At 58.6% G+C, this 25,588-nt stretch overlaps 1 protein-coding gene across 2 annotated transcripts in view; it reads left to right on the plus strand.

Annotated features, from left to right (window-relative positions):
• Positions 1 to 15,760: 15,760 nt before the first annotated feature.
• GSE1 (Gse1 coiled-coil protein) overlaps positions 15,761 to 25,588 on the plus strand; it is a 102,835-nt gene continuing 93,007 nt past the window's right edge. For both annotated transcript variants that reach the window (XM_056360671.1, XM_056360672.1), the window contains exon 1: positions 15,761 to 17,695. In XM_056360671.1, coding sequence (XP_056216646.1) covers positions 15,776 to 17,695 — 1,920 coding nt within the window. In that variant the 5' untranslated portion in view covers positions 15,761 to 15,775. The remainder of the gene's footprint in view (positions 17,696 to 25,588) is intronic.

The following is a 25,588-nucleotide window of genomic DNA, read 5'->3' on the forward strand; positions in this document are numbered from 1 at the left end:
CTAGATCCCTGTTCTCCAGGACTTTCCCTCCTGCATTTGTCAGTGTCAGCAGGAGTAATTTCGTAAATATGCTGGGAGCAGGGGTGGGGACTTCACCCAGACTTTACGTCAATGTAAACAGCCCTAATTGGTGCTGGAGCCTCATAATTCCAGGATTTCCCCCCCTCCTTACCCGCGTGCATCGAGGAAATTTGCAGTGCCAAGGCGAAGCGTGTTTTCATTCATAAATCCTGGGGGGTGGGGGTGGGGGAGCAGGGGCTTGCTGGCGTTTCTTGCCTGGGGGTGCTTTTTTATATCCCCTCACCCTCCCAAATCTGACTTATCACTTTCTTAGAGCTGTGGCGGAAACGCATACATGTTTAATGGTGTGAGTGCTGGGAAGAGAATATAGCCATTTACTGCTCAAAGGCCGCGCCGGGGGCTGCCTTGCGGCCCCTGGGAGCCTTCCTGCCTTCTCAGTTAGTCATTCGATGGCATAGGAGCTGGCTGTATGACTATAAACATATGGCCTTTGTTGGGAGGCAGAGTGGCCTGCCTGCGCCCAGGCTGGGTGCTGCGGGGCTGGGATTGCTGGGGGTTGGTCCCCGAGAGGGCAGAGAGCCCTGGCTGCTGGCTGGCATGCATTGCCCAGGGGCTGTTTGTATTTGCAGCTGGGAGCTTAATGCATCCTGTGCTGGGAACCAGCTGGGGTAGGGGAGAGGTTGGTGGCTGCTCTGCAAGGGGGTCACAGAGCTGGGAGCATCCAGCTCCCGCCTCTGCCCAAATCTCTGCCCTGGCGCGACGGTGAGGCCACCTGGGTTATCTGCACCCGTGCAGGGGCTTGGAAAGGCAGGTCAAGGCTCTGCACGGGTGTTTGTCTTGCAGGGCACTGGCCGGCCACGGCTGGTGCTGCATGGGAAGGTGCTGGGCTTGCCAGCAAGGGCAGAGCTGAGGGCAATGCTGCTGTCCCCTGCCAAGCATCTTGCAGCATCTTCGAGCTCCCAAGCACCAGACCGGCCAAGCTGGGCAGGTCCTGGCATAAGCTCAAGCAGACATTGACTGCCCACTCCTCCTCTGCATCTGGTGGGGCACAGGGATGTGATCTGCCTATAATTCCGGGGGCATCCAGCTTTCTCCATGTATATGGGGTTGTTTTTTACTTCCAAAGGGCTTGGAGGATCAACTGTTTGGCTGGGCAGTTTCCCCACTTGCATTTCTGTGCCTCTGCTGTGCAGGATTTGCAACCTGGCCGAGCCAGCCATGGCTGGATGGGGAGCTGAAGCACAGAAAGGGACTGGGGGCTGCCAAGGAAGAGGTTCCAGGATTCCCAGGGTTCCCAGGAGCCAGCTGCCAATCGCCCACTTGCATTAAAGGCTCTTTCCTTCCTATGAAATTAGGCTCATAAAAGAAACAAAAACAAAACCCAAAACAAAACCAAACTTGGCAGCAGGCAGGGCAGAGTTCTGCTCGGTAGCAATTGCACCCGGCGGCTGCAGCGTCCCCCTGCCCCACAGTGAGGGTCAGCAGCCTCGGGATGCGGCTTTGGTGCAATGCTGCCTGGCTGCTCCGCCATGGGTGAGCATGGGTTTTGGGGGTCCTCTGAAGGGCAGCATAGCCCCTGCTGCTTCTTTCGAGGCTGGGAGACTGACTCGGTGGTCACAGTGCAGCGTGTGGGAGGGATTGCCATCCCTTTTCTGTGCTGCTGTTTCACTTCTGGTGCCCAGAAATAGACTTAAAACCTTCCCCCCACACAAAGAGCTGAAGTGAAATCCAGAGGAAATAAGCCATGGTGGCCACATCTGTGGTCCAGCACTAGGGGCTGCTGCCAAGATCCTCCACGCCCCAAGCCTGCTCCCATCACAGCTGCCCTGCCAGCACAGAGCGAGCAACGGGGATGCAAGGAGGGATGCTGGCACAGGGGATTACACCCCAACAGGGATTTTGCTCTGGATGCACACTCAGCTTTCAGCATCTCTTAAGATGGCAGAGATGGGCTTTGCTGCTCATCCCTCCTTCATCCTGGGAGTGAAGGACCTATCTGCTCATTCAGCAGGTCCGAGTGGCAGCAGATTAGCCCCTCTGGGGTCCCTTTTGGCTTTTGCAGCCTGTACAGCCCTATGCTCATATGCACGGGGGGAGCTCTAGGTCTCTTGTAAGTCACCTTTCCCTCCGGGTGCCAAGAGAAATGCTGGCTCTGCCAAGGAGTCCCTGAATGGGACAAGGTGTTAATGCCACTGCAGAAGCTAAAGGTAACATCTCCCAGACCAGGAGTGGTCCTGGCAGGGCTGCAGGGAGATACCTGGCAGCCTAGCAGGCTGCTGCTTAGGGGGCGGTTGGGTCTAAGGCGTTCTGTTGAGGATGTGTAGGAGGGATGATGACTGCAGTCCTTCTGGGATCCAGTCAGTGGGTGTGATGGGAGCTGACTGCTGATTTAGGCAGGAGATTCCCCCGGTCCCCTGGAGCCAGACCTGTCCTTAGCTCTGCCCCCAGTGTGATGTGGCCCAGCTGAGTGCTTGCTGAGGTTATAGCTGTGCCTTGTACAAGGTGCTTGCATGCACTGTTAGCAATGGAGATGCTGTTGCATTTGCACAGCTGGCAGTCAGGCCCAAAATGCTGTCCCCAGCCTAGGGCATGGGCACCTTTGTCCTGGTGCATTGCTTCTAGGCAAGACCTACTTGAACAGCAAATATCTTTTCCATGGTGAGATTTGTTGTTTGCTCCCCAAGGCAGTGGCTGCCCTGGAGCCAGGGGTCTGTGCATCCCACAGACCCATCACTGGTGTGAAGCGGTCCCGCTTGCCTGCCACATCCCAGTCTCTGGGGACTGTGACGGACTGCGAAGCCATGCAACCAAGGTGGGGGACCCCAGCTGCCCTGGGTGGCTGCATATGGGTCAGACCCCTCCATTGGCACCACTTGTCTGGGGCCAGCGCCAGGAGGATGCGGGCACAGCTGAGACATTTCTGACCTGCTTTCAATATCTGGGATGCTGCTGTGGGTGTTGGATTTGGCTGGGGCAGGAGGGCTCAGTGGGAGCCAGGGCTGCAAGCAGGGGGCTGCTGGGGATGCTCCCACCCACACTCCAGGCTTGCCAGGGTAAATCCAGCATTAAACCAGAGCTTGGCTCCATCCTCCCTGACTAGCTCTGGTGTGAAAAGCAACCTGTTTATTTAAAGCATGGTTTAGTACCTCTCGGCTCTGCCGCTGGAGGGGAGAGCCCTGGGAAGGGCAACGGGCAAGATCTGGGCATCCTTGAGTGGGACCAGCGGCTCCTGCCTGGCTTGGCCGGCGCCGGGTGCGGGGACGTGCCGGGACTCGTGTCGCCCTGCCCTCCAGCACACATGCCTATTTACGCCTTCGTCCCTCTTGCCGACTTTGACGTATTGCAGATGTTTTCTTTTCAGGCTGGTCAGTGGAAGAGGAATGGCTTCGTATACATCGGAAGCGCTGTAAATCACTGCGATGGGTTTCTCAGAAGGGCTTCCAGCCAGGGCCATAAACATATTGCCTTCGGCCAATATGACATCCATGGAGCTCCCCGGCCGTCCACCCGGCCGGCGTGCAGCTCAGCGGCTCTCTCGCATCCAGCTAGCACTCAACAGCTGATAACTTTTTTTTTTTTTTTTTTTTTTTTACCCCTTCTTTTCTTCCAAGAGTTGAACTGTTCTTCGAACGAAAAAGCTCGAAAGGGCCTGCAGCCAACAGCTTAAAACCCAAGATGTAGGTTTTGTGAGCTGGGTGGTTTAGCGGTTACAAAACATGTGTGCTGTGTTCAGGTTGCTCTGGGACCCCCATCGCGGGCCAAGTCCTCCCGAGCAGGAGCACAGTCCCTCCCCAGCGAACAAAGGGTCTGGTAACTCTGGGAAAAGCAATTTATTTCTGCTGGCCACAACAACTCCCACTTCCTTGGGGAAAAAGGTAAAAAAAAATATATTTTATTTTTTTTAGTACAATTACATTTTTTTAAACCATAGTCATCCCCCTTTATTCTTCACAGTGTTTTCTCACCGGCAGGGTTAGGAAATCATGTTTCACATCACTTGGGCTGCTGACCCTTGCGAGAGATGTTGGATTTCAGACAAAAAAGCTGGAAGGGGTCTTCTGAGCTCACCTCAGCCCAGGGCGGGAGGAGTTGTTTCATAAAGAGGCATTGTAAGCAGCTCGGTCTAAAAGAAATGGCATGGCAAAAAATCCTGGGCGATGGATGCCCTGGTTGCATTGTGGAATATGAAGTCTTCTGCCGGGGAGAAGGTGCTTCCCTGGGAGCACTGCTGGTCTGTGTTTCGGGGCCACTGGGTCCTTCGGGACCTTCAGGGAAGGGTCACCCCTCCAAAAAGTCTGCGACGGATGTGGTCTGATGTGGGAAAGAGCAAACTCAGGGAGATTCAGGGAGAGAAGGTTCTGGGGAGTCTGTAGTGGTCTTTCAGTACTTAAATGGGGCTCATAGGAAAGACGGGGGCAGACTTTTTAGTGGGGCTATAGGACAAGGGAGAATGGTTTTAAACCAAAAGAGGGTAGATTTAGATTAGAGATGAGGAAGAAATTCTTCCCCGTGAGGGCAGCGAGGCGCTGGCCCAGGCTGCCCGGAGCAGCTGTGGGTGCCCCATCCCTGGCAGTGTCCCAGGCCAGGCTGGACGGGGCTGGGGGCAACCTGGGCTATGGCAGGTGTCCCTGCCCCTGGCAGGGGGTGGAACTGGGGGGGCTTTAAGGTCCATTCCAGCCCAAACTATCCTACGATTCTGTGATTTTAATTTAAACTTGTCAGTGTTTAATCGCTGCAAACAGTGTTTTCATCCACAGGGCGCTGCAGCCTCAGCAGGATGGCTGGCAGCACAGGGGATGTGATGGGGCTGGGACCATCGTGGGGGAGCAAGAGGGTTTTGCAGCCCCCTTTTCTGAGCATCTGTGAGCCCCGCTGGTGTTTGCAGCAGAGTCTGGCTGAGATTTTATCCAGGCTCCCCAGTGGGTCTTTCCATATGTGTGGCTGCTTGGCATCGGCCCCTGTGCTCAGCAGAGCCACCTGCCTTGGGGATGCTTGGCGAGAGCTGTAGCTTGACCCCTACACGGGGTGTTTGCTGCCTTTTAGAGGCAGGACACTGGCTTTGATGCTCTGCCCTCCTCGCCTGCAGTTTCTCTGTGTGCATTGACCCTGTGGGGTCTGGGGACCGCTTCGTGCCCGGGGACTCTGGCTGGTGGGCGCTTCATGCAGCATCCTCACCGCTGCTGCTGGCAGCCCAGACCACCGCTGGTGCAGGTGAGCTGCTGGTGGCAAAGCAAGCTGGGAGCTGCTCGCCGCTCCTGTTCTCCCTCCCTCTCTCCCTGTGGAGTGTTTGGACAAATAAAGTTCGGAAAAAATCCGAGCTGGAGCTGCTGACTCCTTGTGCAAGCGGTTTAAAATAGGCCACGTTGTTCCAGGCCGGCGGCAGCCAGCTGGCCCCGCGGCCTCCCCGCTGGAAAACAACCGGGAACAGTAACACGGGAGCCCCGCGTCGAGCCTGTCACCATGGCACAGGCAGCGCTGGGACGTGACCCGCGGCCACCCTGCCTCCCTGCGTGGCCTCCCGCCCGAACGCCGGGGCATCGCAGGGCTGGCAGGAGCAGAAGGGCTGCTTCTGGTGGTTTGGACAACGTGGGGACACTAATGAGACATTTCCCTTTGCTCTGCAGGTGGGATGTCACCAGGAGGGGTAACAGAGGCACCAGCACTGGGGACCTGGGGGATGCAGAGGAGCATCTCCAGCAGTAGCATCTCCCCCCGTTGTGCCACTGGCTGTGCCTGTGTGTCTGCCTCCAGTGGGGTCCTGGGCAATCAACCTGCTGCTCCTATTGAATTTTTGTATTTTTAATACAAAGCGGTGCTGCTGGCTGGAGGCCCAATGGGAAGGGGGCCCCAGGTGGGCTGGACAGCAAGGTGCCATGGGGTAGGACCATGTCCCCCTGGGGCCAGCCAGTGCCATCAGCCCACGGTGCCTTTTCCGTGCTCTGCAGTCCTTTGGGGACAGGAAGGGCTGCATTGTAAGATGGCCTTCCAGGATTTCCTCCAGCAGCCCTTGGAGCAGGATGCGGCCGTGCACTGGCTTCCAGGGGAACCTGCATGGATGCTGGGGTGGCCTGGGGACCCTCCACTGCTCCTTTCCAAGCCAGGGCAAGCCCCGGTGCTTGTGGTCCTGGTATTCCCAAGGGGACTCTGCAAAGCATAGGTCAGTTCCTATGGCACGAGGGAGGGCTGAGAGCTGGCAAAAAGGTGGGAACCCCAGCAGCCGTGGCCTGATCCAGCACAGCCAACAGGCTCATTTACCACCTGGCCCATAAATGTTGTGTAAAGGAGACAACAGGGTCCCTGGTGCAGGTGGTTTAGCTCATGTCTGCTCCTAAAGATGATCCTCAAGCATCCTTGGCAGTCTTATGGACCTGTGTGGCAGCAAGAGCTCGGCTGGACACAGATCAGGAGGACTGCAGTCCCTCCGGGGTAAATCCTGTCCCACAGGCACTGCGATGCAGCTTGTGAGGCTGTGAGCAGTACACCAGGGCTCCCGGGAGGCTGGGGACATCACTCCATCCCAGGCCAGCGTGCAGACACTGGGAGCACCCCATCGCTGTCCCTGGCTTGTTTCCTAGTCCCTGGCCACCACTGCTGGTACCTGCTTTGCTTCCCCTTCTTGCTGCGCTTGGATCATTTCCGTTCTTCCTTCCAGTGTGGGCTGGGAAAGTGGGAGAGCGAAAGCACCCATTCACGGGGATGCAGCAGCCAGAGCTGCCTGCGCTGGCAGCACCACTTAGCCCAGGGTCAGGGCATCAGCTGAAGCCTGAGGGGTGCAGCATCCTTCCCCTGCACTGATGCCAGCCGTGCACGGCATCCTCACTGCTGCTCGTCCTCTGCGCCCGCTCCCTCCGTACCGGCAGAACCAAGAGCAATTCCTTGTTGCGAGGATTAATGGTTGCATGCAACTCTCCTTGAAGAGCTCAGCACCTTGGCTGGGGGGAGGAGAAGGATTTGGCAGCCAGGAGCAGGGGGATTAGCAGAGATTTGTTGGATCTCAAGGAGAGAGGTGCCAAGTTTTATCTGCCAGAGTAGAAGTCCTGCTGCAGGGGACCCTGAAGGATGCTGCGTGTCCGTGTCAGCTTGCTGCAGCGCCTGGGGCCTGCCGAGGGGCACCAGGGCTTTCTGCATGGGGGAGCCCATGTGCCCGTGCCAGTGCCATAGGGAAATGCCACGGAGGTAGCTTTTGGCTTGCATCATTTTAAATAGATACCACAGGCTCCTCACCGGCACGGCTGGGGCCGTGGGGGCATCCACGTGCCTGCAGTCCCTGAGGATGCAGCTCTGTGGGGCAGTGAGATGGAGCAAATGCGACGGTCCATGGGCTGTGCAGGAGGTTAAAACCAGCTTGGGTTTAAGCTGAACCCCTGTGGTGCTGGTGCTAAAATGCCCTTGGGAGTGCAGCCCCTTTGCCGGAGGGGAGTGGGGAAGGGGGTGAGCTCATACCCCCAGCACTGTGCAGGGCGGCAGGGCGAGCCTGCAACATCTTGTGTAACAAGGAGCAAGCATCAAAGGGAAATGCTTGAGCGAAGCAATAACCCATGCTAACAACAAAAAAAAAAGCCCCTCTCCCCTTTCATTTCCCTCCCTCCCCTCTTGACCTTGAAGAATGCTGGAAGGTGTCATGTCATCAGCATTTCCCAGCCGCTGGGAGCTGGGGGGGGGGGATTTTTTTCTTCCTTCAGGGCACCCTGCCAAGAATAACAGCCGACTCCAGCAGGTCGGCACAGGAAGGGAACGGCTGGAACCTGATTTGCAGTCAGACGCTCGGAGAGCCGGAATGCGTTTTATTGAAGAGGTCTCCAAGGAGGCATAAACCTTTCCCAAAAAAAAAAAAAAAAAAAAAAAAAAAGAAAAAAGAAAAAAAAAAGCGCCTTTCCGATGAAGCTGTATTTTTTAATATGTATTTTAAAAAGCCCTTAAGATAAACTTCCTTTTAGTTTATGTTGCTGGTGTTGATTTATGGCAGGGGCAGGAGTGGGGAGGAATGGGGAGAGACTGAGGATGGGGACCTCATCCCTGGTGCACCCTGATTTGAGGCCAGGTGTGTGCGGAGCCCCTGTGGATGAAGGCACATTTGCCCGGTGGGATCAACTTCATCGCTGCTGCCTCCAGCGGAGTGAGCACATCTCTTGAGATGGATGCATTTAGCAGAAGTCAGAGGGAGACACGCAGGAGAAATTCCTCCTGGGAAGGGGATGTTGCTTGCCCGGCAAACAACCCAGGCACAGGTCAAGAGGTTCAGTGTCCCCATCACAACCAGTGCTCCTGAGTCCAGCCCTGCTGCCGGCTAAACACCTCATGGCTGGAGGCGTGGGAAGGTCCCCAGGGCAGGGACCGCTGGGCACTGAGAGCATCCACACGGCTGGAGGGGGTGAATCCTTGCTGGAAGCCCACATTTGGTTGGGAAAGTGATTAGCAGGAGACAGGGACACACTTTAACCAGACAGACTGGACAGGAGGAGGTGCCTGGCCCACATGGATGCTGCAGGAGGATGGAGGGCTTCACAGCTGCAGAGGTACGTGCCAAGCTGGGGAGGGGGCTCTGAGGGCTGGTGATGCCTCTTCACAGCCATGGGGGGAGAAGGGCTTGGTACAGGGAAGGGATAAACTGGTGGCTATGGGAATTTAGGAGGTCTGCGCTCATGTTCCTGCCGATTAGCCCCTCTGCCTCAGTTTCCCCAGGCGTGACGGCTGCGTCCTGTGTCTGAAGGGATGTGTCCACCATGGCTGATGGGATCCAGTGCCATACAGGGAAGGTGAGCCCACAGCGGCAGGGATGAGTGCCTGCTTCGCCTGCACAGCCGGCACCTTTCCCAAGCATCGGTGCTTGCCACAGCAGGGCCCAGACCCTGCATGGGCTGTGTTTGCTGCTGCATGGCCACGGGCTTCTGCCCTGTTATTGCCAACAAAAATCTTTCCAATACAGAAGCTTCTCTTTTCACCCTTTGGCTTCAGGAAGGACTATTGATTCCTGATCCACTCCAGCCTGTGTTTACCAACCTGCCTTCCAAAAAGAAAGAAAACAAACCCTGTCCATTGCTTGGCCACCCGAAGGCACAGGAGAACCTCCCAAACAAGCACTTCCACCAATTCTTAGAGTGAAGACACTGGCGGCGGCCCTTGATCTCCAGTCCCGGTGGTGAACCTGCTGAGCTCCCAGCCCTTGGTCTGCTAATCTCCTCCCACAGCTCACTAAATCCTGCAAGATGTTCCCAATAATGAGCAGAGGCTGGGCTTGGTTTGTTTGCAGAGCTTCATCCTTGGGGACATCTGGTACCCTTGGCTTGCCTGAGCTTCAGATAAGCAGCAGTTGGCGTCGGGAGAGCAGGGACCGCGGGTGTTCACGCCCCTATGAGACATCACGAGGTGCCAGCAGGGTTGGGGTGACGATGGGGCTGGGGTGATGGCCACCAGGGCTGGGGTCCCAAGGTGCCGCTGACTGGGTGCTGTGCTGATAGCTCGGTTCCTCCTGGCTGATCCACATCCCGCTACCAGGAGGCACCGGGGAGGAGCGGGGTCCTTGCTGCCGGCTCGGCCGCAGGATGCGGTGAAGAGGTACAGCTCTCCAGCTCCTTTTTAATTCCTTTCCCAGCTGCGTTGCCTCATCGCCATGACCAGGCTGTAACCGGAGCGGGTCAGCATTTTGCTGATGGAATGTTTTTCCATCGGGAAATACCAATTTCTGTGGGAACATCTCAATTTTGACCAAACTTCTTTTTTGGGGGAGGGAGAGTATGTAAAAACCAGGCCTTACAAGGAGGCTTGCCTTACTCCTAACATTGCTTTTGAGACAAGCACGGCAGAGTGGGTTGTGGAGTGTGCAGGGTGCGTGCTGATGTGGGGGTAAGATCAGGGCTAAGGAAGGTCCAAGGTGCTCTTCAAAAATAGTAAGCTAGAATATTTTTTAAAAACTTGGAGTAAACTGGTGTATTAACCTCAGAAAGAATTTCAATCTGGATTTTTCAGAAAGATTCAGCCTTTGTTTATCTATCCTTAAGCTCCTTTTGCCTTTTCCCATGCTATGCTACTTGGGCATCCCAGGCACCACCACATCCACTTGGGTTTGACATCCTGGGTACCAGATATCAGTGGGTGGGAGAAGCAGTGCCGAAGGGGATTTTTGGCTGGGCAGAAGCTGTAACCATCTGCTTCCCAGGAGGATGAGGGGGCCTAGCTCCCTTGGGCTCTTTTGGAGCTCCACCAGGTGGCTACCAGCCGCGGATCTGGCCCTGGCTCCCCTTGGCTGCCCGGTGGGGCAGATGGCATCTTCCACTGGTGAATAACGGGCTGGGAATAGAAAGCTGAAACCAGAGACCGAGTCTTCCCGTTGCATCTTCAGCGTCATGTGAGAAGCTCCTTCCCTCCCATCCCACTCAGCAGCAGCCAGGGCTTGCCTAGAAATAGCTCCTGGCACTCATGGGGCAGGACCTCGACCTGCCCCGCCGCGTGCCGGGAACCGATGCCATGCACAGCCCCGCCACGGCTCCCTGCCTCAGGGCTCGAAGGCCGAGCAGGAGCACAGCGGGCTTGGAAAATACTTGGAGCTTGGAAAACACTTTATGCTGCTCACAACAGGGGGATGCCAAGTTGCTGGGACTGGTTTGTGCCCTGGGCTGCTGGACCCTGGGGAGGACACAGGGTGCAGAGTCCCTGCATAGCACAAGCCCCTGAGGGCACTGCAGGGGCCCGATTGCTGCTCCTGAATTTTTACTGCTGTGCAAACTGTTACTGTTTGCACTGACAAACCTTTTCTTCCTTTTTTCCCCCCTCTCCCTCTCCTCTCCACCCTTTTTTAATAGCAGCCTCTAACAGCCACACTCATTCTTCTTTGTTGACACGGCCCTTTGGCATCAGCACTTGGCATTTGCAGAGCAGCTTGTTCTGGAAAGGAAAAAAAAAAAACCTCTTTAAAAAAAAAAAAAAAAAGGCAACGCGGCCCTTGTGCCTTGCAGGGGACGTGGCTCCCTCCTGCCTCGCAGGGCACGGTGCCACAGGGTGAATCAGCGCCTGGCCCCGGCGGGGGTGAGCCAGGAGGTGCGGTGTGAGGTTAACACCACTGGATGCACCCACAGGGACTGAGAGCAGGGGCTGAGGGTGCTGGGTCTTCACTTTGCTTCCACCCACATTCGTGCACTCACACAGGCATGTTCACGCTCATGTGCACCTCCAGGCTGGCCCTGGGGCTGCTGGATGGACCCAGCCACCGGCAACAGCCGCACCAGGTGCCGAACACATCCCCGCGATGGCTTTGTCCTCTGGCTGTCACAGGAGCAGCGATTTCTTTGCCGCAGCATCTCTGTGAGCGGTTGGCAGAGCAGGGTGGCTTGGGCTCAGCTGCAGCGTGTCTCCGCAGGGCTGTGGTGGCAGCCGGTGGCCCCCTCCTCTCCCCAGAGTCACCTTTCTCCATCCTGCCTCATGGGGACCATCCCAGCAGCATCCCTCCTTCCCAGGCATGGACCATCCTGCATCCTCCTGCACTGCAGACCCTGCGCTCTGGTCCATGGCTGCAGTTTCAGCACAGAGTGGCTGCCTGCTATCCCCTCCCCTCGCCCCACAGCTCCCTGTCACCTGCGTGCAGCTTTTCTTGGGTCATCTCTTTTTTTATTTCGGGTTCCAAGCCACGCAGGGGCAGATGTTCCTGCTCACACCAGCCGTGATCTTGGCTGAGAGCATCCTTGACTCACCTGCATGGCCACACGAAGGACAGGGGGAAACAGTTTACAAGCAGGAGAAAACATGGCTGGGCTTTTCCAGCAAAAGGAATAAAGAAAAAAAAAATCAATTAAGAAAGTCCAAAGGTTCAAAGAAAGGTGAAAGCAGCAAATAAAGGACATATCCTGACTATTTCCATGAACCAGCCCTATCTTCTCTGTCTGAAAAATCAGCACCAACCAAGTAGAGATCAGCCTTTTTAAAAAAAAAAAACAAAACAACAACTTGCAGAGAAAAATACAGCTGTGGAGAGCAGAGTTCAAGGTCACTAAACCCCAGGCCAGTGCCCCAGCATCCTGCAGTGGCCACACTGCCAGCTTTGCCCTAGGCAGGTGACACCATGGTGCTCAGGCTGGCCGCTCTGTGCCTCAGTTTCCCCAGGTGGCATAGCTGGGGTCACCTCCCGCGCCTGCCTGTGATGGCATTTAGATGTTCCCTTTGGGTTTTGAACATGGATGGTGGCGGGGCTGGGCTGCCTGGCATGGTGCCCTTTCCCGCCTGGGTTTGCTCTCCGGCAGGATGCCGGGACCCCACGGGCAGAGGTGGGAGCCTGGTCAGGCGCCGTGGCGAGGCAGCGGCTGTTCCACCTCCCCGGCCACGCACGGCTGGGAATTGCCTCCTTGGAGAAATATTCCCTTTTCAAACACCAGACCCTGTGGAGGATTATCCGGAGGGGGTGGCTGGGGAAACAGTCATGCTGTCTCGAAGGCACTGTGTTGTTTGAAATGCTCTTTAAGGCACTTGATGACTCACAGCAACAGCTGGAAGGAATAAGCAGTTGGTAATTTCCATATTAACCTCCCGGTCCTGGGGACAGGGGGGATCTGCAGCACGTGCCCGCTCCTCAGGGTGCAGCGGCACCTCATCGGCGTGCTGCCAAGTGGGTGCTGCTGGGCACCGTCCTGCCACGCCTGAGGGACCACAGGGATGACGGCGATGGGGACAGGACTAGGACAGACAGGGAAGGGGATGGTGGTGGTCCGGGGACAGCCCCGGCACCAGGCAGCCTGCTCGTGTATCCATCCCAAGCCCCAGCCCTATGCAAGCCGTGGGAGCACCGTGCCACGAGGCTGCTCAGGGCTGTTTGTACAGCACCTTGCACAACCAGCACCGAGTCCTGATGAGTCCTGACGCAATACGGTCACGCAGTGGCTGTCTGGCCCCTGCCTTGTAAGGGACATCTGTCCCTGGGGCTTGCCTTTGTGCAAGGGGACGATTCTGCATTGCAAGCCAGCCAGGAGGTCTGAGTGGGGTGCAGTGAGGCCGTTTGCCTCTTGACCCTGGTCTGCAGCAGTCCAGCTTGAGAGAGGAGTCATCCTGCACCGCATCCTGCTCCGTCTGCATTGCATCCCCCTATCCCCACGGCGCCGGGCTCGGAGGAGCGGACCTGGCTGTCACCATCCCCAGCCCTTGGGTTGCTTTAAAACGCTGGCTCTGGCAGGAGGGCTGCACGCCGGCGGGAGCCGAGGTGGAAAATCCTGTGCTAGGCTCGCCTCGATCCCCGCGCCCCAGGGGAGGCGTTTGCCGCCAGGGCATATGTTTTCAGTTCTTGCCGAGGCCGACTTGAGAAATTTTCTCTCCCTCCCAGCTTCTCTGTTGCAAACAGCAACCGCAGGGCCGGGGCGGCACAGGATGATAAATGAGCTGCTCTGTCCGTGCGCAGCCAAGGCCCGGGAAGCCGCTCCGAGGCAGGCTGCGTCCCAGCAGGGCGCGGGGGGAGCCGGGGGCTCACTGCGCCTCCAGAGAGGCGGGAGAGAGGCAAGGAGGGTTGGTGTTTTGGGCCAGGGTGGGGAAGGGGGGGTCTGGCCCTGCTAAGCTCTGGTCCTTGAATGCAGTGCGTTGTTTTCTCGCCCATCTGTGGAGCAGGCGGGAGAGCATCTGTCGGCCGCACTCGAAGGGTGGGCTGAGCCGGTGGCTGCGTCTCCCCAGGGAGCTCCGGCTGGGCAATCGGGAGCAGCCCGAGACTGCTCCCCCGGGAAAAACCCAGAGGCAGCAGCAGCAGCAAAGGATGCACAGACAGGGCGAAGCATTCCCTGACCCGGTGCTGCTGCCTGGGGTCAGGGACCCCATCTCACCTGGATGGCCTCTTCCCAGCCGGAAAAAGGGGTGCCACTGAGAGACCGCGTGCACCTTTTAAGGAACATCTGATTCATGTCCACCCCATGTCCATGATGTGCACAGCTCTCCCAGTACCCTCAGTGCATCGAGCAGCCGCCACATCAGGCCTGTAAATAAATAAAATACAACAAGGCCCTGCTGTCTTCTGGAAACCCTGCAAAAAACCCCGTGGAGCCAGTTCTCCCAAGGTATCGTGTTCCCCGCTTTGTGTGTTGCCTCCCACCCCCCTGCTTCTTTATTGCCGGAGCCATCTGCATGGAAACTGGATCCGGGTCCCCGAAGAGCCCTCCTGCCCCTGCCCGCGCTCCAGCTGATGTCACACAATCTGTTTGATCTCACAGCCAGTTGCTGGGGAGCGCCGGACGCCGTCACCCTGCGGTCCGGGTGGGAGATGACACGAAGGGTTGGTCAACCCAAGGGGGACGCAGCCGGGGGGTGCCCCCAGGGCGAGGACTGTGCTCACACCAGAGGTGATGAGGAGTGGGGACCGTGTGGCTTCTCCGCATCAGCTGGGTGCCCTGACACATGGCCCAGGCACTCAGCCCGCGGTCCCGCCTGTCCCTTGTCCTATTGCAATTCCCGACCTTGCCTCTCTGGGCTCGATCCTGCACAGCACCCTCCTTCAGCAGGGCAGGCTGAGGGCTTTGCAAGGACAGGACCAGGGATGTTGCAGTGACTTGCCATGAACTCAAACTCAACAGTACTGCCGGGTGCAGGCTTCCTCCTAAAAACGACTGCTTGAAAAATATCCTTACAGCCTCTAATATATATATATATCTATATTATTTTTTTTATTGGGAGATCTGTGCCGAGCTGGCGGGTATGCTGACTAGATGCTTGGGTGGTTAATAAGTCAGGTTTAATTGTGGCTGGACTTCAGTACAGTTTGCACTTCCGCGGTGCCTATTGTCCAAGGACAGCAAAGTGCTTTACAAGCATTAAATCTTATCGCAGGCTGCAAGGCAGGTAAGGATATACCGGGATTATTGCATGCGTCGCTGAAACGCGGCCAACTCCGGCTGGGAACACATCAGCTATTTACCAGTGAGTGGCAAAGCGATGCAGCATTTTAGGACCGAGCGGGAAATAGAATCTGGTATTGAACTGGAACAGCAGCAGGACTTTTGAAATGTGAAATAAATTACCGGGGCTGCTCTGTGGTCGGGACAGGGAGCTAATGGCTGGTGGGCAGCGCTGGGAAGGACAGGGATGTGGCGGCAAAGCGCAGTGGGAGCCGTCCTGCGGCGGGACCGGCCGGCGGTGCTGCCTTGGGAAGGGGGAGCTGCCCCAAAGGCCGTGCTTGGGGAGGGGGGCGGCGGGGGGATGGATGGGGAGGGAACAACGCGTGCGGGCCGCCCCGCATGGGGGGGTGGGGGGGCATGCGCGAAGCCCCGCGGGGGGGCGATTATAGACCCCCTCGGTGAGGTGGGTTTGTAAATACACACCACACACCCCCGCCCCCCCCGTGGGGTCCCTCTGCACCCCCCGCTGCGGCTGCCGCAGCCCCGAGCCGCCCCGGGCGGGGTGGGGGGTGGGGGGTGGCAGCGGCTCGTTCCTCCCCCCGGCTCCCCCCGGCGGGCAGGTCGCGGCGGGGGGGCCGGGGAGGAGCCGGGCCGGGGGCGCCGGGGCCGGGAGGCGGCGGGCAGCCGCCCTTCCTCCGCGCCGCCGGCGGGACCCAAACTTTCGCACCGAACTTTTATTCCGGTTTTGTTGTTGTTGTTGTTTGGGGGGATTTTTTGGTGGTTTCGGAGTATTATTTTTTGGGTCTTTTTTTTTTTTTTCTTCTTTTCTTTTTTCCCTTTCTCGTTGCCGTCTCCCGCGGCGGGGAGGAGGCGGGCGGCGGCGGGCGGGGGGGGAGCGCTCGGCAAACCCGCCCCCCGAGCCTGCGTGTCCGGCGGAGCCGGGGGATGAGCCGGGGGCGGCGATGAGCGCGGCGGGGCCGGGGGCGGCGGCGGCGCCGCTCTCCCGCAAGCAGCGGCTGATGGCCGCGCTGGCGGCCGGCGAAGCGGCGGTGGCGGGCGGCCCCGGGGCTCCGCAACCCCCGGCGCCTCCGCTCTGCTGCTTCATCTGCGGCGGCGGCATCAGCCGCGGCAAAGAGCTAAAGCTTCAAGTGCGGCCCCCCCGCGACCACCGACCCTTCTTCCCCTTCCTCCAGCACCAGGAGCCGGCGCCCGGCGCCCGCGCCGTCTCGGCGGAGGGCTGCGCCTTGGTCTGCGCCGTCTGTCGCTGTTTCCTGGGCGAGCAGTGGGACTCCTTCGAGCGCAGCCGCACGCCGGTGGAGAAGCGCATGTACTGGCTCAAGCGGCCCCATCAGTGCGAGGCGGCGGCGGCGGCGGCGGGGGGAGCCGGGCTGCGGCGGGGGGCCACGGGCTGGGACCCCGCCGCGCCGCCGCGCCGCCCCGCCGGCCAGGAGGAGGAGGAGGAAGAGGAGGAGGAGGAGGAGGAAGGGCCGGCGGCCGGCTCCGAGCTCTCCGAGCTCTCCGACGCCGAGCCCCTCTCGGAGCCCGAGGGGGCGGGCGACGCGGCGCGGCCCACCCCGGCGGCGGCGGCGGCGGGCAAGCGGGGGCCGCCCCGCTGCTCCTCGGAGGAGAGCGAGATCAACATCACCAGCGAGGAGGAGGAGGAGGAGGAGGAGGGCAGCGAGCGGCCCGCTTGGGCATCGGGCACCGCCTGCTACATCTGCGGCAGCCCCTTGTCGCCCACCACCCAGCACTGCGTCCACGTGCAGAAGCAGGAGAAGACCTCGCCGGCACCCTTCTTCCCCTTCCTCTGGCTGCACAGCCCCCCGCCCGGCGCCCAGCCCCTCTCGCCCACGGGCAGCACCCTGGTGTGTCCCTGCTGCTTCGCCTCCCTCATGCAGCAGTGGCAAAGCTTCGAGCTGGCCAACGTGCCCGTGCTGCAGCGGCTCTACGTGGTGCCCCTCAACGCCGGCGCCATGCCCGCCAAGGGGCGGCGAGGGCTGAAGGAGGACGGGGTGGGCGCCCCACCGGTGCCCGAGGCTTGCTACCTCTGCGGGGAGGAGTGCGGCAAGGAGGCGAGGCCGGTGGCAGCCAAGATCACCAACGGCAATGCGAAGAGCACCATGCATTTCCCCTTCCTCAGCCTCCTGCCTTGCCCGCCCAGCGCCAAGGGGTTGAACAAGCACTGGGAAGTGAGCAGCTGCCGCAAGTGCTTCGGGGTCTTGCAGGACCTGTGGGCCATGTACAGGGCCTGCCACAACGAGGAGCTCATCACCTCGGTGCAGAGCTTCCTGGGCAGGTACCACCAGGTCTTCTCCACCAGCGATCCCGGCAGCTTGGCCAGCCACCCTGCCGTCGTCAAGCCCGGTCCCACCTCCGTCTGCTACATCTGCGGGGCCGAGCTGGGAGCTGGCAGAGAGTTCCAGCTCAATGTCAACCCACCAGGGCGATTTGGGGAGAAGGAGCCCTTTTTCCCCTTCCTGACGGTCTACCCACCCGCCCCGCGGGCCAGACCGGCTGACTCGACCGGGCTGGTGGCCACCTGCATCCTCTGCTACCATGACCTGCTGGGGCAGTGGCTGCAGCACGAGGGCAGGAACTCCCACCACCCCAGCAGCGCCTGGTCCCGGCAATACAAAGTGGAGACCTTCGTCTGCTTCTTCTGCCGGCAAGAGAAGAAGCGATGCCTTGGATTAAAAGCGGTTCAAGTGGCCAGGCTCCCCGTCTTCCTCTACACCCTCCGCGTGGCCAACAGCTTGCTGGTGGATGATGGGAAGCAGTTGACCATCGGCGCTTGTGCCGAGTGCGGTGCCGTGGTCCTGGCTGGCAAGAGCGTGACCCCGCCAGAGCTGTTGGCAGTGGCACCCTCGGCGCTCCTCCCCAAGGTAAGGCGGTTGGCCCGGACCCCATCCCTCTCCTCCCAGCGTTTCCCAGCTCTGGCATTGAGGAGGAGGTGGAGCGGTGACATAGATGGATGCTCTCCGTTCGGGTCTGGTCCCTGGGGGCGAACGCTGATGGATGGGGTGCCTTTAGCAATGAACTTTTGGAGCTGTCAAGCTGCGAAGGAACAGATAAAAATCCTTCCAAGAGGTGGGGAGAGCCAAGACCTGTCCTGTTGCAGAAGCGTGTGTCTGTGTTACTGGCGCCTGCTTGCTCGCAGCCCTGCACGAGGGAGGTGGGGGCCAGCACGGAGGAAATCCTGATCCCGTACCTCTCGCTGTCAAGGGTGATCAGCGGGGCCAGAGGGGAGGGAGGGCTGCCTGGCCTGCCCTCCACGGCAGCATCCTCGGGAAGCTCGAAGGAGCGCATGGCCTTCCGCTGCCCTAGGAAACTTCCCAAGTTATCTCCGGTTGTATAAGCCGTCTTAATCAAAGGGTTTCCCCTTGGAGAAACACCGGCTCTTCCTGCAGCTGGGGGAGCTAATGTGCGGGCTCGGGGCTGGGTGCTCCCCACCTGTGCTGCTCTGGTTATCCAGCAGCGAGGGACCCCCAGGCAGCATCCCTCCAAGCCACCGTGACGGAGCCCTGCGGCTCTGAAGGGTGTCATGGGTGTCATCGCCGGGTGCTGCCAGATTTCGCGGGTTGCTCTTTTCTGTACCTCCCGCTGGGGTTACGCAGGGTGCTTTGGGGGCATCACCTAGAAAGCAGCATGGCAGGGCAAAGGTTTACTAGTCGCAAGCTTGCCTTTCTCACAGGATGGGGAAATAACTGCTTTTACCCTTGAATTTCCAGCTTGCAGGAGTGTGCTGGAGAGCCGCTGCTCTGTATCTGCAGACCAGGCCCCAGGCTGGGCTCCGTAAAATGCCAGCATCCTAAATCCCCGCGTTCATTTTCAAAGTCTTTGGGCTCCGTTCGTAGCCAGAACCCTGCAGCTCTCCGAAGCACTGGCATTTTCTTTAGAAATGTAAACCAGCCCTTCCAAGACAGCGCTCCTTTTCTCTCCGGTTGCTCTCCCTTGGCTGGTTACAAATAAAATTTTCCGTTCAGCTGTGCTGGCTCCCAAGCTGGGGTGACGCTGCTTGGAGAGCAACCGGGCTGCACACACCGGAGGTCGGTGTGCGGTGCGGAGACTGCCAGGATGGCACGGGAGGTTGGGTTGGCGCCGGCGATGGGAATACTCCAGAAGCCATTGCTTTTGAGTAGTTTCCTCCAGGCTCCATCTGAGCTGGACTGCCCCAACATCATTGCAGGTCATCCGTGGATGCTTTGTGATGATTTATTTTCAGGCTTGCCCACATGGGAGTCTGCTTCCAGCCAACACGACTCACTGTGTGCTGAGGGGTCTCAGGTGGTGGAGACTTTCCGGGTGTTGGAGTTGGTGTGGGGCTGCATGAGTTGCGCTGCCCACGTGGGCACAGCCACGCTGCCCATCTGTCCATCCCCTGCTCTGGTGGCATTTGCAAGGTGCTGGAGCCCTGGCTGGCTGGTGGCCCTGGAGGGCTCAGGAGTCAGGCGAGCATCCCACGGTGCTGACCCAGGGGAGGGTGCTGGGATGATGCTCCAGCAGAGCCCGTGCTGGTGCAGCTGATGAGGGGGGTGGCATCCACATGTCCCCCGCTGATGTTTCACGCTGCTACCTTGTTAGTGTCCCCAGGCCATGTCATGGGGACATTATGGATAGCAATTCTGTCCCAGCTCGCATTCTGGTGTTGTGTGCTCGGGAGTGCATCCCATGGGGTCCCTTAGTGACCCCCCTGGAACCCAGCATTTCTCAGGCACACCAGTTCTTGTCCCCGCTGGCCCCAGCCCCAAACTCCCACTTGGGTTCCTGCCTGCAGCCCTGTCTCTGACCCAAGCAGCTATGAAAAGCTTTTGTGTGGGGCTATGAAAGGCAGCGGAGGCGGAGGAGGAAGAGGAGGAGAACGCAGGCAGGCAGAGTGGCAGGGGGCAAGGCAGAGCTGCCTAGAGAGAGCATGGCTGGTCCGGGCACCGTTCTGCTTTGCTGGGCTCTGCCATGTCCTGGTGGTGACTCTGCCTGGCCAGAAGGTCCTCTCGCCTTTTCCCTCCCTGTCTCCACATGCTTTCCATCGGGCTGAGACCTCACAGATGTCAAGGTTATTTAAAACATGGCTTAATACTTGGGTAGGGTTCTTGGCTAATTTAACTGTACCCTTGTTCAGGCACGCTTGCTGCTGAAAGTAACCCTGGGCGAGCCTTTCACTCCTGTGTGACACCCAGGTCCCAACTCAAATGAAAGCAGACAGGAGGGAGTGAGCCTGAGGGGTTAAAACCATCTCCCCGTTCCTCCTTGCAGCTCTGCAACTTCATTTTTTTGAACGCAGGTGCTTTTTCACACACTCAGGATTGACACCCGGCTGCACTTAGAGCTGGTGGTTTACTACTGTCCTGGCTGCAGGTGGTTGATTCAGACGGCTCAAAGTTTGAGGCAATGAGTAAATGTACCAAATGTCACCAGATTCCACCCCCTCCAGCATCCCTCTCTCTTAGCAGGACAGCAAGATCAGGGTTCAGGTCATCTCTATTACAGCTTGGAGGTGCTAATGAGGGAACCCTACACCTGAGGCTCATCAAGAGGGTGGAGGCTTTGGTATTTTGGGTGGGGTGGTGCCCCTGCTGCTGGTTTGGTGTTGGGGAATGGTGGGGTGGGTGCTGCTCTGTAGAGGTGTGGTGCTGCTGGTGGTTCTACCTGCTGCAGGAGGGTCTCCCAAAGGTAAGGTCTGCCTGGCAGAGGGGCTGCTGCAGAAACCTTGTTGTTGGCTTGTGTGGGGTGGGTTGGGTTCTCCCACCAAGGAAAATGGTAATGCTGAGTTTTGGTAATAGACATCCCTGGTATGGGTGTCCTTTGGCTTGTTGCTTTTGGTCCCCTCCAAGGCATGCGGATGTGTGCTCTGAGAATGCATCTTCTTTCCAGCTGTGTCCCTTGCAAGGGGAACCTGCACAGATCTATGTACCCATTGGTGCAGGGCTCCTGGGTTTGGGGTGGCTGCTGCCACCAGGTATGATGTCTCATCTTTCTAATCCAGAGAAACCACCTGTGCATCCCACTGTCGAGCCCTGCTGCTGGCTGGGAGAAGCTGGCTCCCTGGGGCTCTGTGGGACAAGCAGCCGCTGCGAGCAGAGCAGGTGTTGAGGCTGATTGCTTTGAATAACCCATAAAACACCCAGCTTTGGCTGGTGTCCAGAGGCGATGCTGACCTGTGTCCCCGGCCGGCTGTGCCTGCTGAAGAGGCCACTGAAGCCACCCCTCGAGCCCTCCTGCCCTCTCTAAAGGGGTGAAGCCCTGTGTCACCAGTGCTCCCGGGTCAAGGGCTGTTTGTGCTCGACCTGGCTGTTGTTTTCTGTGCTTGCTCTGAACTTTTCCCTCTGCCAGCACTGGAAAAGCTTCCCCTGCCTTTCTGACTCTTCCCATCCTCGCCTGCCACTGCTCTTGCTGCAGTTACGTACCTGTAAAAGTGAGCTCTGTTGGTTTTCTTTCCTCACATGCAACTTTCTGCAAGTACATTCAGGTTTCTGGAAAGCTCATGAATCCCACCATAACTCAAGCAAAGCTGTTCAAGTTTGTTTTGGGTGCAAAATCTGCAGCTGGTGCCGTCCTGCTCCTTGGGAGCACCCAGAGCTCGCTGCCATCTCTCCAGCTCTGTCCTCAGGCTGCTTTCTGAGCATCATCTGGCATTTTCCATGTCTTGTTCCTGCTTTGCAGGGGACACCTGAGTCTTGTTGCATGGGGCTGTGCCCGAGTTCACTGCGTTTATTGCTTGGCAGCAGTGGTGTTAGCTCAGCTGGGGATTTGGCCCCTTTTTTCAGGTTACAAGCTTCAAAGGTCATGCTGTGTTTCCAAAACGCTATGTCGAGCTTACAGCTGTTGGTGGGCATTTTCTTTTTGGCTTTTGAAAAAGGGTTTGGGCAAACATCAAAGGGTTCTTGTCTTCTCAACTGAACCTTGTCCCACTGATGCTGAGCAGCAGCTGAAACTCCTGGATGCCATGAAAACAAACCCGGGGGTGGAGGGGTGACACCTGACTGCCCTCTCAACGAATTCCTGGTGAGGGTATGGATATTCGGGTGTATTGCAGCATGAGAAACAAGGAACCTGTGCAGGAAGGGTCCCAGGTCGTAGCCAGGCAGGCAGGACCTCTGGTTTCTTTGCATCTTTTATTAATTTTGAAGCAAACCAAAAGTGGTCTGGTGACTGGGGGTGTTTTGAGTGGTTGCACTTTGTCTGCCAAGCTGATGGCTCTTCAATGAGTCCCCAGCCTGGGCTTCATGTGTGGGCTCCAGAGGGGTGGCATGGGCTGCATCGGGCTTCTGCTCGTCCCTTAAATGTAAGGGAGGAGCAGAGCTGGTCTCACCACAATTTTTTGGCTTCTAGCTCGGCTTGGCTTTGGTGGTTTTATCTGTGCCAATTCTTGCCATCACTAATTCTAGCAGATACAGAGCAAAATCAGGCCAAGGTATTTTAAGCCAAAGTTACTGGGATAAACCTGTTTTGTTTGCAGCATATGTCTATGTAAAGATGTTTTTAGCAAGGGTCACGTTGCCTTTCAGCAAAGCAGCTTCCTCCGCAGTGCTTGCTGCGGCTAACACCGACTGGGTCTGGCATTTTCGGATGAGATCTCAATCCGGGCACGGAGGTGGCAATATAATCATGATATGACTTCATGTCTCGGGGCACGGCCTCCTGCGGGATCGTGTTCCCAGATGGCAAACAAAGAAACAACACGAGGAAAATGTGCCGCTTGCTTTTTCCTGCCGATGAGGTCAGGGAGGGTTTGGTATGTACCCAGCCAGGCTAGAAACCCATACCCCTCTGTCCCTCCATCCCTCTTCATCCTCGCTCACTGCTTAGATTGTTTCAGGGTCACCCCATGGGCCGGTAGCTCATCCCCCCAGTGTCTCCAGCTGGGGGTCAGCGTCCTTCAACCGTGATGGGGGGGATGACAGCAAAGGGGGCTTTTGCTTTGGTCAGGCTGACCTTGCTGTACCAGCTGTCCAAAATACCAGGGCTCCTGCGCTGCTGCCAGTCGCCGCGTCCTCCAGACCTTGTGCTGACTCCACAGCTCACCAGCTGGCTGCTATATATTTATTTTTTACCCACCCACCCCCTCCCCGCCCCTTGTCTTCTCTCTGCCTTTCCCAAAAGCAGCAGCAGAGGACTGGCAGCTCAAGCACTGCTGCTCTTCTGCAAGCACCTGCCAAAAATGCTGGCCTGAAATGTGTGCTGCCCAGGAAACCCTGCCTGCACCCCCCAAAATATCCCCCGCAGCCTCCCGGGGAGAGGGGCCGGCTCCGCTCTGGTCCCCTGCAGTGAAAATGCTTTCGCAACCGCTGGAGCATCTTGGAGCAGCCTCCCTGTCTGCGCTTTGTGCGAAGCCATGGCCAAGTCCTGAGATGGGGTAGAGGGACGGCTGGCTCTGGCTGTTGTGGACAGACAGATGTTTTGTCCAGATACTTGGCCTTTCCTGGCTGCCTGGGAAGCATGGTCACGGAGGCCAGCCCGGGATGCTCTTCAGCCGCTTCCCAGTGAGGGGGAACATCCCTGCTGTAGCAGCATGGGCGCCTGCGTTGGCAACTACGTGGGTAACGGCATGAGCTGGCTTTTCACCGTCTTGTGCCCCGCAAACACGCCAGCTAGGTCCTGTGCCAACACCTCCGCTGTCATCGTCCTCAGTGGCTGAGCTGGGGCCAAGGAGATGTCTCCATCTCCTGAGCAGGTTTTGGGGACCTCCTGGGCACAGGGCACAGCTGTTTTGCCAGGAGCCTGTTTGCACCTTGCTGGCTGCAATGGGTGCCTGCTGTGCCCTGGATCTGTTCCCATGCTGGTTTTGGGTTGTGGGGGGAGCTGTTTGCTCCCTGCCAGCACCTTTGGCACAGGGTACTCCCCAGCTTCTCAGGAAGCTCCTGCTGGTCCTGTGCTACTGGGCAGCATCTGGTCAGATGTTGCCCATCCTCCCTGCATCAAAAAGTCTGTGCCGCCTGCTGGCGTCCTGAGCTTGAAGGGGTGGCATGGAAATGTCCCTCCGGTGTGCTGGGGACGTTGCCCTCCTTAGGCACTGCCAGGCTGGGGGCTTGCAGGGGCACATGTGTGAGGGTGATGGGGCAGGAGCATCCCAGTGCTTGGGGAGCAGGGTGGGAGCTTGAGAAGGAGCCACTGGAGCTCAGCCGGTGGTGGCAGGCTCCCAGCCGTGCTGGGCTTTCCTCTGCCGTGAGCAGCTGGTGATGGGAGACCTTCCAGCAGCACAATCCTCCCAGGCCCCGGCCAAGGGTTCTGACAGCTCCAGGTCCCCCCGCCGCCAAGGCAGGCAGCAGCAGCACCTCGAGCGTGCCTTGGCTCCTTGCAGAGCCAGTGCTGTGTGTTGGCAGGTGCCAGCCCTGCTTTTGGGGATGCGGTGCTGCTCCTTACTTGCACCCTTGCTTGCAAAACGCATTGCCCCTGGCTGTCAGAGCCCAGTTCCCCTCCCTGTGCCGTGCAGAGGATGCTGCAGCCCCAGTGCCAGCCTGGGCCACCGCGGGCAGGTCGTGGTTTGCTCCCGCTGCCGGGCGAGCAGCTGCTCTGGCGCAGCACTGGCAGCCCCAGCCGCCCCAATGCACATGAGCCTTGCTGCGGCATGGCTGGATAAACAGCCTCGTGCAGCTGGCCTGGCCTCAGAGTGACTTTTTCTCCCCCTGGATCTTCAGTAGCAGGGTGAGGAGGAAGAGAATGGCTCCAGGAGGGACTTCTGGCTGGGCTGGGAGGAGGAGGACGTTACCTGGGTGCACTTTGCAGCCTGGCATGAATATGATGCTGCTTCTCCCTCTTTATTTTCCTTATTTTCCTCCCTGCTTCCCCATTAGTGCAAGTGCTGCCGGGCTTTAGTAGCTCTCGGGAGACTGAAGTCATCTGTTTACCCGTGGAGCTGGCGTGCTCGGAGCAGCAGCTGCCCTGGCTTTCCTTCTCTAACCTGCCGGCCCGCAGCGAGGTGCCTGTGCCGAGCGTGCCGCAACCCGCGCCGGGGCAGGGCGAGCACCGTGGCTGCCTGGCATCGCACACCGGTGGCATGTGCGAAATGGGGCTTGGGGGGGGGGGGCCCTGTGCTGTCGTGTTGCGGGTGTAGGAGCTCCCTCCAGCCAGGGAACTGCTGAGACACTGTGTTTCAGTGCCTGTGTACAAGCATGGGTGCTGGACGGGTCATCCCTGGTTGCAGCAGGGACCCACCGCAGGATTTACCGGGGGCTGTTCAAGCCCTTGCACACAAACTCAGGAAATCGCTGTCTGGCCCAGTGCTGCCTTTTCCCGTCGGCATCCGGCAGGGCCGGCCACAGCATCGCCTGCGCTGGTACCCGGGGAGAGCTTGGTGCTGGCACGGGTGAGCAACAGGGTGCTGGGTCTTGGGGCTGGCTTTGAATGGGGGGGGAAGCGTGGGGAGGATGCTGGCACCCCCCTGGGAGCAGGAGCAGGGCAGGAGGGTTCACAGGGACTGGTTTGCGCCCCGTGCTCTATCCCAGCTCCTCCTGGTGAATTGTTGGCTTCTAGTTTAGAGCTAAACCAAAGCTGAGAGCCAGCTGGGATGCAAGGGTCATCGGGGGAGATGGGTGGTGGTGACCCTGCATCCAGGAGCATCACCCCTTTGCTGGGGGGACAGGCAGCTGCCTGCTGTGGCCAGAGGGCAGGAGCGCAGTGGTGGTTTCCAGCCAGGGAGGAAGATGTTGGGGCTGACTTAGCACAAAGCCCAGGCTGTTCCCAGGGTGCCTGCCCGCCCCCCCCCCCCCGTGACCCCCCATCAAGGCTGTGTCCCGGTATGCTGGCACCTGGTGTGTCCCCAGCACCTGCTGCTTTTGGGG

This window comes from Falco biarmicus, chromosome 15, assembly GCF_023638135.1.
Source record: "Falco biarmicus isolate bFalBia1 chromosome 15, bFalBia1.pri, whole genome shotgun sequence".
Taxonomy (NCBI): Eukaryota; Metazoa; Chordata; class Aves; order Falconiformes; family Falconidae; genus Falco; species Falco biarmicus.